The sequence below is a fragment of the Microtus pennsylvanicus genome, chromosome 12 (assembly GCF_037038515.1).
Source record: "Microtus pennsylvanicus isolate mMicPen1 chromosome 12, mMicPen1.hap1, whole genome shotgun sequence".
Classification (NCBI taxonomy): Eukaryota; Metazoa; Chordata; class Mammalia; order Rodentia; family Cricetidae; genus Microtus; species Microtus pennsylvanicus.
The window spans coordinates 46412847-46433633 of NC_134590.1; the positions used below are offsets into that span (position 1 = coordinate 46412847).

At 38.3% G+C, this 20787-nt stretch overlaps 1 protein-coding gene across 1 annotated transcript in view; it reads left to right on the forward strand.

The window, feature by feature from the left end:
• Nucleotides 1-1341: 1341 nt before the first annotated feature.
• The window catches only part of Dhx15 (DEAH-box helicase 15), a 38828-nt gene continuing 19382 nt past the window's right edge, over nucleotides 1342-20787 (forward strand). The window contains exons 1-5 of the mRNA XM_075943558.1: nucleotides 1342-1592; nucleotides 7068-7503; nucleotides 10689-10882; nucleotides 18985-19144; nucleotides 20253-20471. Coding sequence (XP_075799673.1) covers nucleotides 1522-1592; nucleotides 7068-7503; nucleotides 10689-10882; nucleotides 18985-19144; nucleotides 20253-20471 — 1080 coding nt within the window. The 5' untranslated portion in view covers nucleotides 1342-1521. The remainder of the gene's footprint in view (nucleotides 1593-7067; nucleotides 7504-10688; nucleotides 10883-18984; nucleotides 19145-20252; nucleotides 20472-20787) is intronic.

A 20787-nucleotide genomic window follows, 5' to 3' on the forward strand; every position in this document is an offset into this window, starting at 1 on the left:
TGGCACATTTTGGCCTTATGCACGTGTTTTTTTTTTCCCCTCCGATGTGACCCCTTAAAATAAGTAGGGGAAGGGTGGCACACTCTCTTGGGTGCCAGGAGCCAGTTTCCACCCTGGGGTGGAACAGCATGAAGGTGGCAGAGGCTCAGCTCTGTTCTGTGCGGTGAGTGCATCTTATAGTTTCTTATAGATTTCATTCCTTAATAAGAGTCTTTTTTTGTTTTTGTTTTTCTCTGTAGCTCTGGCTGTCCTCCAACCTGACCTTGAACTTTCGGAGATCCAACAGTACTGGGATTAAATGTGGGTGCCCAAACCGGGCAGTGGTGGCGCAGGCCTTTAATCCCAGCACGGGGCGGGGCGGGTGGATCTCTGTGAGTTCAAGGCCAGCCTGGTCTTCCAAGTGAGTTCTAGGACCGGTTCCAAGGCTACAGAGAAACCCTGTCTCGACAAAAAAATAAACAAACAAACAAAAATAACTGCGAACGCCACCACCGCCTGGCTACCTTAGAGTCTTATTGGCTGAATGTATTAGCTGACCTCCTCCTTCAGTCTTGGTAATCATGTTTATAAAATGCCTTTCTGGGGATCACTCTACTAATGACAGAAGCAGAGTGCTCTAGGAGACAGAGACAGACAGCGCCTAATCTCTGAATTCGAGGTTAGCCTCGTCTACACAGAGAGTTTCAGGACAGCCAGGGCTACACAGAGAAACCCAAACCAAACGAAGACAGAGGCAGAGCTAACACTCCGGGTGCCTTATATATATACTCATATACACACAAAGAGGAATACTAGGACAGAGGCAAAATAAGGTGCACAGTACGATTATTGCCAATTTTCTGCACCGTATCCAAAACACCTATAGTTTGAATAAATAGATGCTCTCTGTCCTGTGGCAAACGGGTAAAATGAGTCGAGGTAAATTAACATTTTTCTCACCCTGTTGGGCATAGGGCATAACAACTGCAAATTCCGGTTCTGGAGTTATGAAATAGTTGCGTCCCGCTCTGCCACTTATCGGCTGGGTGATCATCATTAATTTCCTAACCTTGCTGAGCTACAGACCCTAAAAGCAAAAGACACAGACAGATAGATTTCCTAACTCGGATCAGGCTTTTTCAACTTTCCCAGTGAACTCCAGACTGCAAGTAACAGCTTGAGGCGCGTCTCGGTCCCGCCCAGCCGCCACTCAGACCGGCGCACCACTCCGAAAAAGAGGGAGGAGCCCGCGGAGCTCAGAACCTCTCAGCCAATCGCACGGCGGGAGGGGCTGGCGGTCCCACCTCCGCCCGGCGTGCGCGCGCACCGCACCGGCACGCCCGCCGCGGAGGCGCGTGCGCAGGCCCAGCCCTCGTCGCGGCCGCCATTTTAGCTCCTGGTTCGGGCCGCAGCGAGCGGGCTGTGGTGGCGGGAGGGGTGGGGGTCCCCGCGAGTTGAGCAGCCGGCCTCTCCTGTGCGGATCAGGCCGCCGGAGTCTCTCTTCTTCCTTCCTTCCTAAGCGTTCGCTCTAGGAGTGCGAGGATGTCCAAGCGGCACCGTTTGGACCTTGGGGAGGATTACCCCTCCGGCAAGAAGCGTGCGGGGACCGATGGGTAAGGCAGGCCGGGGCGCGCGGTCGCGGCCCAGGCTTTTGTTGGCTTGTGGCGGGGAGCAGGCCCGGCGGCCGAGTCTTTGTCTGGCCCCGGGCGGCCGTGGGCGCGGGCTGAGTGTGCGGCGAGGGCGAGAGGCCTGCGGCGGCCACGAGGCCGCGGGCGGCGGGCGTGAGGAGCGGGCCGCGAGGCCTCGGTGCTCGCGTGAGGCCCTCAGCCGGGGAGAGCGGCCGGATGACGGCGGCCAAGGGCACCGGGCCGCGGGCGGCTCTGGGCGGCGGCGGGAGCAGTCCGCTTGCAGAGAGAGGCTCTCCCACCGCGGGGCTCAGTGTTTGGCGGGAGACGAGGGGCCTCCTTCCATTGAGGCACTTGAGAGGAGGCCGTTGCCAACTTCCGCCCTCCTGCTGCCCTCCCGCCATCTCCTTTATTTCCTGCTTTGCTTAAAAAAATGGTCTCTGCTGAGCATCACTGGGGTAGGGTTGTGAAAAGATGCCTGTCCACCTCCGCTCCATAAGTTATATTTCCTTTCCGTTCTCCACTTTGGACTCACTTTTCAAAAAGTGTTGTTAAGCATGTGGGAGCAAACATACCCCACGTGCCGATTGAGAAATGCACGCACCGATTCCTGATCTGGCAGTTGGGCTCCTTTCTTAAGACTTTCGCAAAGGGAAGAGGCATGTATCATGTAAGCAGTTATACATGTAATGCAGTTACCATTTTCCAGGGTTTCGTTTTTCCCTGTTCGTACTTAAGATGCACTGTGGTTTATATTCCTGCTCGCCGCCTCAGTCCGTCGTGTGTTTTCATTTCGGCAATACAGAGATCTGTTTGGTTAATTAAAGCAGAACAGAATCCACGGAAGACAGACTATCCAAATTTGTTGCATGATTTCATCTTTTTCTTGTGCCCTGTGAGTTTTTAATTCATGGGCAGCCCTTTGGAGTTTTGAGTTCTAACTGTGTGAAGATAGGTCAGGATAGGATGTGTTCTCATAAGATTGAAGTACTGGATATGGAATGCACGTTTGTCACTTTTGGATTTTGTAGTTTTTTTGTTTTTTCTTAAATCTTGCAATACTGGGCATTGAGATAACAGCACCACAAGACAGCTTCTTAGTCTCCTCAAGCAGAAATCCCACTGTTAGTATATGGGCTCGGCCACAGTACTTAGAGGTAGAAACACAGTGTATGATATTTTCTAAGGGAGAGCAAAGTAACAGTGAGCTTTTCCATACTTTTTAGTGGCGTCTAGGATTCTGTCTTTCTCAGCCTGAAACTGAGTAGTTAGACATCACCACCTGTCGTAATGACATCTATATTGGATTGGTAAAGGAAGGGACAGCATTTGGTTCTGAACTTCTGTGAAGCTGAAATGTCACATTTGGCACAAGGTGCAACTGACTTTCTCTTCTCAGAGGTCACATTGGAATAAACACTGGAAAACTGTTCATTAAGTGCTTTTTGTGTGTATTTTCACTATTCAGAAAGCTTTTATTGGGATTAGGGGTTCCATGTTACAAGTGTAGTGGTTTCCTTTTTTGCAAAACAACCGTGGTACAATGGACTTTTGGGTGTAGCATGGTAGCTTCATATTTCTTTTGAATATTACATGTTTGTGATATAGGAAGGAGAGTTAGCTCATTGTACAGTAATTCCTTAATTTTTAGAGATTCTGGAGGGCAGTTTTTACTGTTTCCTAAGTTTCTTGAGTATCTTTTCTTATAGAAGTGGTTTTCTTTGGAAATGAGTTTATACAACATTTGTGCTTGGTTCCTTTTCCAGCCACTCCTCACTTAGTTTGAATGTATTTTGGACCTCCTGGGATCCTTTACCCCTCCCTCCCTCCTCTTGTTTATTGTATTTGACAGCATAGGCTTGTGAACCCAGCTGTCACCAGACCCTGTTGTCTTGTCTTTCCAATGCTCTTTTGTGTGTGTATGTGTGTACATGCCACTGCTTGTGGTGTTTGGAAGAAAACATGGTAGTCAGTTACTTTCTTCCACCCTGTGGGCCTCAGGGATCAACTCAGTTTTCCAGTCTTGGTGGCAAGTGCCTTTACTGGCTGAGCATCTCACCAGTTTGGGAAGAATCTGAAGATAGGGTCGTTTTCATTTTAATGCTTTTTAGTATTCCTGATCAAAACTTTTAGTTATAGAGTACCTGATACTGTTGTAGGTACTTTGTATGTAGAAGTGTGTTTTGGTGCAATCCTTTGTGGTATCTGAGATTAAATAATCAGATGCAGTGGACAAGAAATAATTCTTACATAAAGATATAAAGGGGGAAAAAGCTGTAAATTCCTCCAAATCTTCATTTACATCTTTGGAGAGCATATTTATTCATGAGTGAGAACAGTAATAACAGTGAGCTCTCAGGATTTGTGTGGATGTATGCTTTTGATTTTTTTTCACTCATCATTAACATTAGCCTTCCCATAGGTTGCATAGTACTCCAGTTGTAAGGAGAGTCTCCTGTCTTGCTCAGTGAAGTTAAGTAATTCCCAATTTTTTTTTTTATTTTGTAGATGGAAAGTATTAGCATCCGTGTGCTTAAAAGTTCTGAAAGTGAGATTGTCAGAAAAAGCAGTATTAATATAATATTCTAATGTAGACTAGTTCCATCATTATTATCAATAATATTTGTGCCTATAATATATATATTTGTGATATAATATATATCAGTATATTATGATTATATATCAATATGTTATATATTAATATATTATTATATGTACAATTTAAACTGAACCATCAGTAGTAATCAGTATTTGCTAGTGCATTTCAGATATGCCAGAGAACATTGTTACAGCATCAGCTTATTTAATGTTTTTAGTTCCATATCAGTGGACACAACTTACATGCAAGCAAGGAAACACTGACTGCTCTTGATAAATTTCAGTGTTAACTAAAGAACTATTTAGAGTTCGCTCTTTTCTCTCTCTTCCTCCCTGCCCCCCATCACACACACACACACACACACACACACACACACACACACACACACACACACACACCTGCCGCAGCCCCAATAGCTCTGGCTGTCCTAGAAACTTACTGTGTGGACCAGAGATCATTCTGCCTGTCTCCCCCAAGTTTGGGGATTAAAGATGTGTACCACCACACCAGGATTGTTTTTTACTTTTTTAAAATTATGCTTAACTAGCAAATTTTTATAACTTTTATGATCAGTGCCTATTTAAACAAGAAACCATGCACATGGACAAGTGGACCTATGTATGGAGAGGGATATAACAGTTTTTTTTTTACCTTTGTCATTCAGAGTAGCCAGTGTGAACTGCAACATTATTTCTAGGCAATTGAATTAGTTTTCTGCATTTCAAATGTTTTCTTGATGGTTTGTTAATATTTTCATTTTGCAGAGTAGATAAGCGAGTCTTATGTCTTTCCTGTGGTTTTGCAGCTGTGGTTGCCATGCCCCTCTTTTTGGGCTGTGTGTGAAATTCTCACTTTATTGATCAGCAGTTTCTTGTGTTTTGCATTGCACTTCTTTCTCTGCTATAGTAATAGCGCTATAGGTGAAATGTGTCCTGGAAAAGGTGTTAAGAGTAGGTATTAATTTATCACATAGCATTACATGGATTGCTTTGTCTAGTATCTCTCTTTCCCCAGTTTTTGTTGATTTGGAAAGGGTAGGTCTGTATCTTAACTCTCTGATTCCATATTCTTAAATATGGAAGGTGCTTATTCAGCTTCTTTTGTCCTTTGTAATGAAGAAATATCTACAAAGAAATTTTTTTAAAAAATTTTCTGTATGTGGGGATGTTGCTCCTGCTTGTTATAAACAGGGTTTCACTGAATCAGAAGCTGACTGTTTTAGCTAAACTGGCCTGCAAACTCTCAAGATCCACCTATCTCCCTTCACCATCACCAGTGCTGGGGTGACAGGTACCATGAGGCCATGCCTACCATACAAGGGGGCTTCAGATTTGAACTCAGGTTCTCTTGCTTTCACAGCAAGTGCTTTTACCCACTGAACCACTAGGCCTGCAAAGGTATCTAGTCCTTGAGCTGTTTGAGTCTATATGATTCTTTGCTTTATAAACTTTCTTAACTCACATTTAGCATGTAAAACACCCACTTAAGGAACACCTAAATGAGAAGCAAAATTAACAAAGGTGATGGTTGGGGATATTTTTCAAAGATAGGTTAAGGTTCAAGTTTGAAATTTTGAGACTTGTATTTCTGTATTTTCTCTCTATACCTTTCCCTCCCTCCCTTTTCCTGCCTCCTTCCCCCTTCCACTCCCCCTTCGTTTTCAAGACAGAATTACCTATGTTAACAGTTCTAGCTGTCCTGGAACTCTCTTTGTAGCCCAGGCTGGCTTTGAACTCAGAGATCTGACTTCCCCTGCCTTCCAAGTGCTGGGATTAAAGGCGTACACCACTATGGCCTGGCCATTTTTTCTTAGTATATTTTTAAGTAATCTTTTACCTATATACTTTTGGTTTCTTTGGGTTGTGGGTGACAGGTGAAGTTTTATTTCCGTTTCGTGTCCTATGTTTTATAATTCTGTAGTAGGTGGATATTAGGATGGGAGAAGTCCCATGCTATTAAGGCTTTTCTTCACTGAATGTTTGTACAGAATAGAATCCCATATTTTTTGTTCTTGTTTTTCAAAATAGGGTTTCTCTGTGCAACAGCCCTAGCTGTCCTGGAACTAACTGTAGACTAGACTAGCCTTGAACTGACAAAGGTCTGCCTGCCTCTGATTAAAAGTTTGTGCCACCACCACCCAACGAGAATCCTGTATTTTAAGAACTGGATCAGATAAAAGTTATCAGTTTACCAGTGCTGTATTTAGTAAGCATTTTAGTTGTATTCTGCTTAAGGTCGCTCCCCTACTTGACTGGAGAGTGAATGTTCTTTCTTGCTATGCTATATAAATACTTGAGTCACAGGAAATGGACTTTATTTATGTGTTGTAAGTAAAGAGCAATGACAGGCTTAAGGATTTGTTTCTGTCATCTCCACAATGACTTATTTTAGTTAGAGCCAACCATATGGCAGCTTATGGTATATGAGTTGAATTTACTCTATTGGGATTATCTGTTATAGATACGAACTCAAAGAGATCGACCTGCCTTTACCTCTCAAATGCTGGGATTAAAGGTTTGTGTCACCATGTCTAGCTTCAGGTTTTCTCTTTTAAGTTATGTTGTTATATTGCATTTTTTGTTGAGGAGGGCGTGGAAGAGTTGGTTCTCTACTACCATATGGGTCCTGGGTATTGACTTCAGACTCTCAGGATTGATAAAACCTTTATCTGCTGAGTCATTTTGGTGGTCTGTGAGTCAGTTCTTAATGTTGTACTTCAGGTTTTAGAAGGATGAAACGAGGGACCCCATCTAATAAAGATGTTAGTGGTTGGTGTACAAAAAATCTGATCATTTTTAATAGTTCATTGAGACACATGTTTTTATATATAATCCTCTGATTTCTCTCGATTTTTGTATTTCCAGGAAAGACCGGGATAGAGATCGTGATAGAGAAGACCGATCTAAAGATCGTGACCGAGAACGCGATAGAGGAGATAGAGAGCGGGAGAGGGAAAAAGAAAAGGAAAAGGAATTGAGAGCTTCCACCAACGCTATGCTTATAAGTGCTGGATTGCCGCCTTTAAAAGCTTCTCATTCCGCTCATTCAACTCACTCAGCTCATTCAACACATTCTACACATTCTGCCCATTCAACACACACCGGACATGCAGGACACACATCACTTCCACAGTGCATTAATCCATTTACCAACCTGCCCCATACGCCTCGATATTATGATATTCTAAAGAAACGGCTTCAGCTCCCTGTTTGGGAATACAAGGATAGGTTTACAGATATTCTTGTTAGACATCAGTCATTCGTACTCGTTGGTGAGACTGGGTCTGGTAAGACAACACAGGTGAGTTGTTAAATGCGAAGGTAAATATGTTTGTGTTTAAACTTAACTAAATGTGCTGATTGGTCATGGTGGTCATTTCCCATTGTCGTGTAGAATTCCTTGAAGAAGTACTTTGGGGATCACTTTTTAATGACTTTCATGGTATTATTCCAATAGAGAGTATTGGGATTTTTTTAGTCTATACAGGAAAAATAACTGATGTTTTCTCATCTTGTTGAGTATGGCAGGGATAATTTCCAAAACATTTTAGCCCTGAGATAGTAGAGTTATGAGTACAAAGTTTGTTTTCTAGTGCTTGTGTAGGGAGATCTGAACCATTGGGGTAGTTGTTTCTTTGTTAAAATATTTGAATAATGTGAATAGTGTCAAAAGTTCTCAGTCATGGTAACATATCCCTTTTAATTCCGGCATTTAGGAATCAGGTAGTCAGGTCACTAAATTCAAGGCTACCCTTGTCTGCATGAGTTACCATCTCACAGAAAGAAAAATGTTAGAAGCCAAGCAGTGTTGATGCATGCCACCTTTAACTTAGAAGGCAGATGCAGCCAGATCTCTGTGAGTTTGAGGCCAGCCTGGTGTACAGAGCGAGTTCCAGGACAGACTCCAAAGCTATAGAGAAACCTTGTCTTGAAAATCAAAAAGGAATAAGAAAGAATGAAGAAAGATTGAATTCAAGCTGTCAGGTTTAATGGCAAGTGCCGTTAGCTAGAGTTTACTTGCTGACCATAATGCTTTATTTGCTGGCTTTGGGGGCAAGTATGTTTATAGATTTTGAACTGACTAGATTTATTGTAGCCCTTCTTTTCTTAAGGAGCATGTCAACTTATTGTTCCATAAGCATTCATAAACTGTTTTGTTAATATCCCTGAACTTAAACTCTTATTAAAGTGCTTGTGGTGATTCATAGGCATTTCCTTGCCAAGTTGAGTGAAATTTTTATATGTTCTGAAGATATGCAAAGATAATATGCTTTTATTGGATTATTTTTTCATGCCTGTGAATATAGGTGAACATTTATAATAGAGTATACTGCTAGGCAAGTGCATTGATCTATATGCTTTTTTTTGAGCAACGATCTTGCCATGTAGTCTAGGCTTGCTTCTAGTTTGGCATCCTCTGTAATCTGTTATTACAGACATGGAACTTCATGTATGGTTTAGGATTTACTTTAAATTTCTTTTTAAAATTATGTACTACAATTCAATTTAAGTATTTCATGGAGATATTTTGATACTGTAGCAACCAAAAATATTAAAAAGACTTAATTGAAAGACAACATGATATTAAGAGCTCAAAGTTTTAGCTGTGTGTGGTGACACCTTTAATCTCATTGCTTGGGAGGCGGAGGCAAAAGGGCAGCTTGGTGTACAGAAATAGATTCCTTTCCAAAAATCTGACTTTTATGTGTTGAAATCTTTAAAAAAGATTCTTGAAGATTATAGATCTAAATTTATTAATGTCATTGAATTTTAAATTATTTCATATATTTTGCCAGTAAGTTTACATAATATTACCAATCTTTGTTTAACTTGTTTATCACCTTTGGAGAGACAGGGGCTATGTATTTATCATATTTTATCCATTTTAAGTTTTTTTTATAGCTCCACCTTTTAAGATAATTTGCATTGTGCAGATGAGCATATAATGAGAACCAAGTGCTCTCTATCAAGGCAGACATTGTTATTGGGACTATGTAAAATATGTACCCTACTAGAAAAGTTTTGTTTGAAAAATTATTTTTTGTAGAAACAAAACGCAAGTTTACAGAACATGGGTTTTTATTAGGAATTAATAGGTAAGTGTATTGCTTTGTCATCAGTTAAGAATACAAAGAACTCCTAAAAGATTGAGATTTGCCAAATTAACCTATCTTGTTTCTAAAATGAGGTTAAATCATTCATTTTATTGAAATGTTTTTTTTTTTTTCCCCCAAAACCCAAACACTTTTAAGAAGGGAGTTCCAGGACGGGCTCCAAAGCCACAGAGAAACCCTGTCTCGAAAAACCAAAAAAAAAAAAAAAAAAAAAGAATCAAGGATTAATTGTTCGTTTGATCTGCTAGTCAGTGGTTTGAATTTCACATTACTTGGTCACCCTATTTTATTTTCTACTTTTGGAGGATGATCTGTGAAATGAAGGCAAATAAATACAGCTTTCCAAGAAAAGCACCTGACCATGGGTCTGTTGGTTTACAGAACTAGGGAAGATACTGTTATTTTAGTTTGTAGTTTTCTTTATGTAAGCCCTTGAAAGATATTATTTTCTTTGGAGAATAGCATAGTTACTTCCTCTTTGTGTTGTTTTTTTATGCAATAGTTAGCCTGTAATGGCTGAAGTAATCTAAATTATTTAACGGTGTGCCAGCTAAGGTTTTTTTCATCAGATAGCATCATGCAAATGCTTAAATCCAAACCCTCTGCATTCTGTAGCTGTAGAACCTGTTGTGATCTCAGAAGCTTTGATAGAGGCAGGCCCAGGTACTTGTAGCAGAGGATTCTTACTGAAGGTGGTGAACATCGGCATCTTCCTATTCTTTCCAGTTAAATGACTAGAGAACCAAACAGTGAGAGAATCCCTCCATAGTGTAACAGCTCACCATAACGACTACCTTGAGCTTGGAATTTTCTTTTCCTTGTCTGCTGCTCTCAATCCTATTGAACTTGAAGGTGGCAATTTTAAGAACTTACTTTTAAGATGGTACCTAAAGTACTGTCATTATGCATACCACTCCTGGAGGAAAAGTAACATGACTTTTTGATGGATTGCAATTTATAGTCATAAGAGGATATATATGATAGTTGTGCTTACATTTTATAATTAAAATGTGTTTTTCAAAACTATGTTATATTTTACTTTTGAGACTTAAAGGTTTTTAAAGGGTGGAATTTAAATTGGGTGTTTTTCCCCCCATTGTTTAAAAAATAGTTATGGTATAGCTTACTCTTGAGCATGTTGAGCAGTCTGAGTGAACCTAGCCCACCCAGGAATATAGTTATATCACATCAGTGTTACCTATGAACACTTCTAGCTTAGAGAGTTCATGTTACCGTAACCTGAGTTATAAACAGTTTATTTGCATAATAGAATTTTGTCTTACCTTATTAGAGTGAAATAAAGTACTTGGTGGTGCATATAGTTTGTATTTAAGTAAAGTATAAAAAAATTAAATGTGAAATTGCTTCATAGATACCACAGTGGTGTGTGGAGTATATGCGATCATTGCCAGGACCCAAAAGAGGAGTTGCCTGTACACAGCCCAGAAGAGTGGCTGCAATGAGTGTGGCTCAGAGAGTTGCTGATGAAATGGATGTGATGTTAGGCCAGGAAGTTGGATACTCCATTCGATTTGAAGACTGCAGTAGTGCAAAAACCATTCTTAAGTAAGTACTCTTATCTTTAAAATGGATGCTTTTCTAATTGTTGTTTTCTACAGTTAGCTTCTGAGCCTTACTGATGGAGTTATCGGTTTTAGAATAGTATGAAGTAGACTGTCTTAGACATGCCAGGTGGCTTCTTAATTTTTTTAATAATTTTTTCTTGGTGATAATATATCCCTCAATAGAAATTCCATTTTAAAGGTCAGATTTAGTTACGTGGTACTACATCTTCTGTGAAATGTTACAGATGTCATAAAATGTGAAGTATCAATAGATTGTTCAGTTGAATATGGTAAAGGGTAAAAAAAATATCACTTATTAAAAAGTTACTTTTAGAACACTAACATGATTTATTTGTGGGTAAGGGAAATTAATAGTATAATATTTGTATGTCAACTCATGGAGGAATCCTTTGTAATAATGTATTTATGATAGCTCCTTAAGATCCTGCTTCCTTCTATGCTTATGACCATATTGAGCCTCATAACTTTTGCCTGCCTACTTGTTTTCCATATCTTATAGTTGTGTTCTGCATAAGTAGCGATATATTTTGTCCCACTAATCTTACTTTCTTCTGTTGCTTTTATGTGTTGGCATTTATAGGGCATTTAGTCAGTTTTAGAAATACCTTGGTTACGGTGTGATTTTTCAGTTGCATTGTAAGATGATGTGTAGCACATGCTGAGTGGTCAGTGACATGAACCTGTGGTGTGGATAGAACTTAAAATGAGATAAATGAGACTGACTTGATTGAATTAGGAAAAGAATTTTAAATGTCTGGAGAAGGAAAACAGATGAGATTTTTGTTTTTAAATATTTAGTATGTTCTTTAAAATGTGTAACTTAAAAACAACTCATTAGAATATCCAGTTACTTTTTAGCTAATATACTTTTTTTTACTTCTTGGGTATGCATCCTCATCTCTCAAAGGATTACTTTTTGACATTTGATTAGTACATTTATTGGGAGAAAGCAGTTTGGAAAGTAAGAAAGTTACAAGCCTTAATATCGTCTGTGGTAGAAAGTAGATGAAGGGTAGATTTTCAAAAGATGCATCTTTGTGGAAAACCAGCTCATTTTAAAGCAGTACAATAGTTCAAAGAGAAAACATTTTTGGTATTGCATTACCTTATTAAGCATTTCCTAGAAATTGTAATTAAGCTTTAGAAAAAAAATGTTCCTGATAAACTTAGTGGTATTTTATAATCTGTTCAGTAGTTTAAGCTAACTTGGCATTGCTAACAGCCTTGGAAATGGGTTTATTTCTTCATTTTCTTAAAGAAAAATTGTAACTATTATTTAATGAGAAGAGTGCTAGTGGTAGTTTTAATTGACAGAACTGACTGCTTCACTAAGCAGCCTTTGTAAACAAAAGTACCTGGATATGTTTGCTATAGTAATGTATTAACTCTCTGAAAACTCATATATTAAAAATAGCTAAAGCTTTAATAAATTTAAGGTCAGTTGTACAGTTGATTTGAGTAGGAAGAGTGTATGCATAGAACAGCTCTTTACAGTAGATTAGCTATTTTCCTATCTAGAAATTAAAGTCCTCATATGTTCATCAAATAGTCAAATGAACTTTTTTGGTTTTTTGAGACAGGCTTTGTCTGTGGCTTTGGAGCCTGTCCTGGAACTAGCTCTTGTAGACCAGGCTGGCCTTGAACTCGCAGAGATGCGCCACCCCTGCTGGCCAAATGAACTTTTAATACAAAATAATAGTAAAGAAGATTTTTCTTAGCGGTATGGTGAGTGGACAGGGTTTTGTATTTGATTAGGTGATTGTTAGGTGTCTCAGGGCCTCAAGGTTATTTTCCCTGTTGCTGTTTTGGGATCGAAATTATGAAATACAAACAAGCAAACTGAACATAGTTTTGAGGAAGCTAAAGAGTCAGTCCAGCTTGTGAAAATTAGTGGGTTAGATAGGGATGAATGCCTCTGTTAATTCTCATACACCCTGATGTGTCAAAGAAGACATTGGCTCATAATACCTTTTCAGTGCACTGAAGAACTTTGTAGTATGGATTGCAGTAAATATAATAATAAGAAACTTCTCAGTTATTTTCATGGAACAGGTAGTTTATGAAAGGGAACAGTTTGATACTCATACCTATAGAAAAATATTTTAGAGTTGACTTCATGGCTGGTATTACTGGTAGGGTGATTTTTTTTCAGATGCCAATTAGAAGAAGCTTGATATTGAGGGAACCCAGCATTTAGCAATGCATACTCAGCCATTTAGCTATTTAACAGTGCTTTATGTGTTCGACAGTGTAGTAAGAAATTAACATGGTCCATGTCCATCAAAAGCAAATAGCAAATACAAGGTTTCAGATCAGAACATGGTATTTACATGGAAACTAACTCAAGGATTCGATTTAGATGAGAAATTGGTTTGTCAGGGTGTTGGTAAGGAGTCTAACCCAGGTTCTGCGTTCACTAGGCACATGTCTCAGTCTTGAAAAATCACTGTTTAAAATCATTAAGACCCAAGTAAAGCAATATAGAAGGATTTATATATAGGGTGAAAGAATTTCAGGCATATGGGATAGAGTATTTTTCTTTGTTCCCTTAAGGGGAAAGGGTTAGTTTTTAAGCCTTTAAATATATAAAATTTGAGTGGGTTTTAGCACGGCCCACCCTAACGCATATGTGTGAGTATGTAACAGAACAACATGTGGTTCTCTCCACCATGTCAATTCCAGCAGATCAAACTCAGATTATCAGGTGTAGTGGAAGTTCTTTTATCTGCTGAGCCATCTTTCAGTGGTTATTACAACTGTGCGTGTGTTTGAGATACGGTGTCTGTAGCTCTAGCTGTCTTGGCCTTTGCTAGTACAGACCAGGATATTCTAGAACTGAGTTATGTCTCTGACTCTGCTGCCTGAGTGTTGGTTTAAAGGTATGTGCTATCGTGAGGAGCAGTTAACTTTTTTGCTTTGGAGAATACTACAGTATAAATAAAAAAATTATACATTGAACAAACTTGTATAAGCATTTTTATGCCAGATTGCTTTTAAGATTTTAAAGAACTAGATTATTATGGACACATTATAAAATCAATGCCAGCACTTTTAATGTGTCTTATCTAGTTGAGCCATAATTATCTTTGGGATAGGATTTATGTCTGTAACTTTTGTAGGTTCTCCTTCCCTTCTCCACTTAATCTGAGGAAGTGAAATAGGCAATAGAGGAATGTGAAACTTGTAACTTCAAGAATCTTAATGAATATTTAGCAAAATTAGGAAAGGAGGCAGATTTAGTAATATCCTTAAAGGCTCTGTTGATGAAGTAGGACATGGGGATCTAGTGATTTATGTAATTTCCTTTTCATTCTGAATGTTTCGGTTATCTGAGTAACTTTGGATTTGGAATTTTAAAGGAGACCCAGTCTGGGGTTAGTATATTAAACAAAGTATTTTTGGGGGACATGAGATTTTTTTTTTCTGTTGATTATTGTTCTGATAGTCTACTGGGAATTTTATCTGGTGTATAATTTGAGGGTAAGCTGCTGGGAAGCCAAGAAAAGGTAAAGTCCAAAGGAAGTGGTTGAGATATGTGAGAGGGGAAAATGAGTGGAAATCTTGGGTTTCATTATGATAAACTACCCCATGTAAAGCTTGAAGGAAATACATTTTTAACAAAAAAAATTATACATCTAGGTCATAAAATTTGTAGACTTGTTTTAATCCCAAAGGTAGAGAAGATGAAAGACACTAAAAGGTCTTACCAAGCAAAATACAAATCCTACTCAGTAAGGATCTTGATACAGAAAATTTAAGATGGGCACCAGTGGATTATGAACTATTACATGGCAAATTTAATACTGAAGTGCCAACTGGTTATAAGAATCTATAATCTGGAGTGCTGACCAACAGCACACAGTGATCTAGCAGATGGGGAATTTGAGAACCAAGATGATGTCTCCTCTGTCCTAGTCTTGAGTTGCTACCTACCGTGCTACTTAAAGTGTGAAAATTAATTGCAAGTCTTCAGAAGATGGAGCTGGTAACTGTCTCAAGGATTATTCTGAGTATGTTGATATGTGTACAGCCCTAAGTAATTAGCAGTGTGTAGTCAACATGGCTAATAGTTGCTGCTGGTGGTAGTGGTAGTGCATTTCTGGCATCTACATCTTGTCTTCTCACTGTTGCCTAGTGATTCTCAACCTGTGGGTTGTTACCCCTTTAGGGGTAACATCAAATATCCTCCATATCAGATATTTACATTATGATTCATAACAGTAGCAAAATTACAGTTATGAAGTACCAATGAAAATAATTTCATGGTTGGGGGTCATCACAATATGAAGAACTATATTAAAGGATTGCATCTTAAGGTTAAGAACTGCTAATGGAGCCAGTAATGTGATATTCTGTTGTACTTATTGTTCAGGTTTGTCAAGCTATACTTGATCCTGTGGAAGTTATCAAGAAATGTTTGTTGATAAAATCCTGAACTATCTTGAATTAGTAGTAATATTACTATTTACATTGTTAAGATGAAAACATGATTCAATAGACTTAAATTGTCTAGGAGATTTTCGTTAATTTAAAATAATTTTGGGTGATAGGCTCATAGCAGTAGTTGTTCAATTAGTTGGCTGTGAATATATATGCAGACACTGAGATTATTAACTATCCAAACTGAGTTTGTTGGAATGTCTATGACATAGCCAGGAATTATAAATAGGCTGGTTGTAAAGAGATCTTAATAATAGACAACAGACTGTCTTTTTGTAAAACTCTTTATTCATATTGGCTAAGTTTGCTTGAAGTTCTTAATGGTATAAGTGTTTGAGTTAGCCCATCAGAAGTTCCCCGTTTTAACAGGGTAAAGTTGAACTACTCCGGGTTGGGGGCAGTCTCTATTAAAGAACTATTTTGTGTTAATGAAGCCATTTTTGCTTTGTTCTCTGTGTTACCGTTGGCATCCAGAAATTCTATAGCTAAAGGAATGCTAAAAGTAAATAGAGTTGACACTATTTTGCATTTGTGAAAATGAAAATAATCCAAAAAAAAATCACTACCTGTATTAAACTTGGACACTTGCTTGTCATTCCTTAAAGATTAAATAAAACTTTATGATTATGTGTTGGTCATCTAGAAAATAAAATAAAATAATATATACATATATGTGTGTGTAAAATATATATATATATTAAAACATTCAGAGGTTATATGCAAATACCAGGCTAATATATATAAGACCCAGATTTTGGTATCTCCTTGGTATACTGAAACCAATCCTTCAAGGATACCATATTCAAAAGATCATAATGTCCTTGAGAAATGTTGATTCTTTACAACCTTAAGTTGCTTTTGCCAAGTATTGGTGGCACACACCTTTAATTGCAGCACTCTGGAGGCAGAGGCAGGCCTGGTTTACAGAGCTAGTTCCAGGACAGGCTCCAAAGCTAAAGAGAAACCCTGTCTTGAAAAACAAAAAATTGGCCCAGCAAATTGTTTTCTATACATTTCTTTAAGTAGGCATATTAATTTGGCTGTATTCATTTTTCTCTTTGCTGTGACAAGCAGCATAAGGAAGAAAGCCTATTTTTGGCTTACCTTTTAAGAAGGGATGGGAAACACCATGAAGAGTGCATGGTGGTCAGAACTGTGAGGCAGCTGCTCATACTCTATCTGCAGGAAAGAAGTAGAAATAAAGCTGAGGTGGTAGCCCAGCCTCACATCTAGTGTGGATCTTCCCTCTCACTTTAAAGTTTCTGGAAACACCTTTATAATAACATTCAGAAGTTTATTTTCACTAGCAGCCGTAAGTTAGGAGTAACTTTCGTGCAGTTTATTGGCCGCTCTCCTATGTTATTTGTATATATTAGTTGAAAAATGCTTAAGCTAGGATAGTGTTGCTCAGCACTAGCTTTTTGTTTTACTTGGTTTTAACTTATTAAGTAATTATGATTGTAAGCCTGTATAATTTAGAGACATTAACACACCGGTTTTGTGACTTTCTTATAAATTGGAGTACACCTTAGAATCAGTTGAAGTCTGGTAACTAGTAGGCGTTTGGAGGTTGTTATTACCTGTGAATATTTGATACTGATCTAATTCGAGTATTGTAACTTGAGATACACAGTATGGATTTTTGGAAATAACAGACTGAATTAAATTTAATCTGCTAATTAAAGTGTTTTCAGAAATGTAGGGTTTCCTGTTGAAAAATTAGCAACTGATAGTCCAGAAAGGTGTAGTGGCAGCACTGAGGTATGATAAATGGGTATTTGAACAAATATTGTTGAAATAATTAGTTCTTTCTTGTCCCCCTAAAAGTTAAAATAAAAATTTTGTTGCCACCAAGGCATTTATTCACAGTTACTTTGTCACTCATTTTAGTAACTCATCTGAAAACAGCAATTGCCAAGTGCTCTCAAATAGATGAAAAATTTCAAGACATCTAGAAACCACTGTGACTTATTAGGTGCTATGCTGTATTGTTATGACATTCAGTCATTGTTTAATTGACAGTGTCTTTTTTTTTTATATCCTTAAAATAAAATCTTGGGAGTTGATTCCAGAAATGGTGGTGTTTTTTATTTTTAAAAGAACACTAAAGAAACACAAACTGTATAAATAGGGACTAGATATGTTGGCTCTTGTTTAACAAGCCCTTTCTTGACATTTGACTCATGCGTGCATAGTGAAGGTATGTTGTCAGGGTTTTAGTCCTGCCCAGTTTCCGCAGTCATTAAGTCCCAAAGAAATCACACAGGGGTCTACATTAACTATAAACTGATTGGCCCATTAGCTCAGGCTTCATATTTCACTTATAGCGTATATTAGCCCATTATTCTTGTCTATGTTAGCCACATAGCTCAGTACCTTTTTTAGCGAGGCATTTACATCTTGCTTCTTCTGTGGCTGGGCCAGGACTGCAGACCAAGCTTTTCCTCTTCTTAGAATTATCCTGTTCTCATTGACCTGCCTCTACTTCCTGTCTGGTTGTCCCACCTATACTTCCTGCCTGGCTACTGACCAATCAGCATTTATTTAAAATATAATTGACAGAATACAGACCGTTGTCCCACACCAAAGGTATACTTCGCTGAATATTTTAAATAAATTTATGATTAGTTAGATGAAATAAAGAGAGGGGTTCATTTTGTACGCTGTCAGAATGCTGAACTTAACTGCTTCATAGGATGGTATAAACTGAAGTCAAGTTGGCTGCTGAAAGATTGGGTATGGTTAGACATAGGACAACGAGCTAAAATGAAGTCATAAATAATGGCTTCGGATTTAAATTTCTAAATAAAATAATAGGTTTTTATTTAACTGACCATGAACCGTGGCTTTAGCATTGAAAGGCATACTATGTTTTTGTCTAAGTGCCAAACTTAAAGATAGTTGTTCTGTGCTAGTTACAGCACTGGCTTGAGTGGAATGGACAGGAGATGACTGACAGTGTTGTACAAACCACCCTTGATCTGATACTGACTCTACTGGTTCCTTCTCTAATGGCTGGATTCCATATTAACTGCCTTCTTTGAAGCCATTTCTAAGCCTAGCTTCTTTCCATTTTTTTAGTTTACCATTCAGTCTGATGTCATTTACTTTTTATTTTACACTTAAGTATCAACATTTTTATGGTGCTGATGCTGTCATTTTCAGAGCTTTTAATGAATGAGCCCATTTTTGTCCCTTAGATCATTTCATTGGTGTTGGGGAGGATAGCAAGCAGATTTCTATGCTGTCAGCTATTGTTAACGTTATCACCTTAAAAAGTTAGGGTTTAATTTTTCCCCCAAAATGTACATTTTTTATGTAGTAACATTTTAATTGTTTGATAGCATGAAACAACTTAAAATGGTTTGTTTATTGGCTTGTTTTGGAATTTTTTAGGAATTTTTCCTTTTTTTAGTTTATGACAGATTGGTTTTAGTGTTTGTATGAAACCATGTGATCATTGTATACCACAGTTAGGAGTTATGTTTCTCAGTATATTGCAATATTTGGTAAGATTTTATAACTTTCAGGTACTCTTAAACTCCTCTTGAGTCTAATTTTTGCAGTTATTACTTATGTCATTATGCTTAGTTTTAAAGTCACACAGCTGAGTCTTGACTAATGTTGTCTTTGTGATTGTAGGTATATGACTGATGGGATGCTACTTCGTGAAGCCATGAATGATCCCCTCCTGGAGCGTTATGGTGTGATAATTCTTGATGAGGCTCATGAAAGAACATTAGCTACAGACATTCTCATGGGTGTTTTGAAGGAAGTTGTAAGACAAAGATCAGATTTAAAGGTGAAGTCATTTTAATTTTAGTCGTGTGTGTGTGTGTGCGCGTGCGTGCGTGTGTGTGTGTGTGTGCGCGCGTGCATGCGCATGTGCACATGAGTGCTGAGGCTAGCAGAGGCCAGAGGTATTGGATGCCCTAATATAATCGGGTAGGAGCAATTATACACAGGGCCAGCATCCCCAAAGAAACAGTCTTATAAATGTGGTGACATCTTGTAATCCCTGGGTCAGAAAGGTAGGTATGAGAAAATGCCTGGGCCTTGGGCCAGCCAGCCTGAAGACCCTAACATACCTAAGGTTTTCAAAATACACTGCTCATTAAGGTAATTTAGGAGAAATGAGCAAATTTTATTATTCAGTAATCATATTATATTAGCAGATCTTTATTTCCATAATGTCTAATGAGTGTATCTCTTACATAGGGTTTACTTGTCAGATAGTCTCGTATTTTAAAATATAAATAACTACAATTTATTCCTTTCTGCATTTTTTTTTTATTTATTTGTTCGTGTATTTATTTATTTTTTGAGAGGCAGTGTTTCTCTTTCCTAGGCTTGTCCTGGAACTTGCTCAGGCTGTCTTGATCAGGCTTGTAGATCAGGCTGGTCTTGAACTCAAAGAAATCTGCCTGCCTCTGCATCCCAAGTCCTGGGCTTAAAGGCATGCATCACCACCCAGCTTTGTTTTTTAAAAATAAGGCTTCAGTACATAACCCTGGATGTCCTTGAGCCCATATGGTGACTTACCTGCTTCTGTCTCCTGAGTGTTAGAATTCAGGGTATGTGCCACTCCACTGGCTTCTACTTTATTTTTAATGTTTCTTTATCTTTGAAGATTACCTTTTTTGGGAGTGTGGGGTGTTGAGACAGGTTCTTGTTATTTATGCTGTCCTGAACTCACTCATGTAGACCAGGTTGGCCTCGATCTCACAGATATGCCTGCCCATGTCTCCCTAGTGCTGAGATTAAAGAGGACATACACTACCACACCCATCCTTAAGGACTGTCTATATAGCTAATAATATATGTTTAATTGGGACCATAACTATTTTTCCCTTTTGAGATTATGAAAATTTTTAAAACTTCAAAAGTAATTTGCTGTTTTCCTCTTACAGGTTATAGTTATGAGTGCTACCCTAGATGCTGGGAAATTCCAGATTTACTTTGACAACTGTCCTCTCTTAACTATTCCTGGCCGAACACACCCTGTTGAGATTTTTTATACTCCCGAACCAGAGAGAGATTATCTTGAAGCAGCAATTCGAACAGTGATCCAGATACATATGTGTGAAGAGGAGGAAGGAGACCTTCTTCTTTTCTTGACTGGTCAAGAGGTATCATCTTTTATGAGTTTTCATTCAGTGATTTCTATTAGCCAGGAGCTATAAACTTAATATGACAAACATTGGCCATATTTATCTCACCTTAGTCATTCAAGGTTTTCATGTTGAAAAGTATACAATTGAAATGTTTGGGTACCATTTACAATTGAAGGACCGAGTCCTAGTCTAGAATGTTTTTCTCAATATATTTCTGATTGAAGGAAGAGAATTTGTTAAATCAAATTCTTGTTTCTGTTCAATTTTTTTTTAAAATAAGTGAAGTTCGAGGAGGAAATGCAAGAGTCAACATTGCATACAAGCTCTTTAA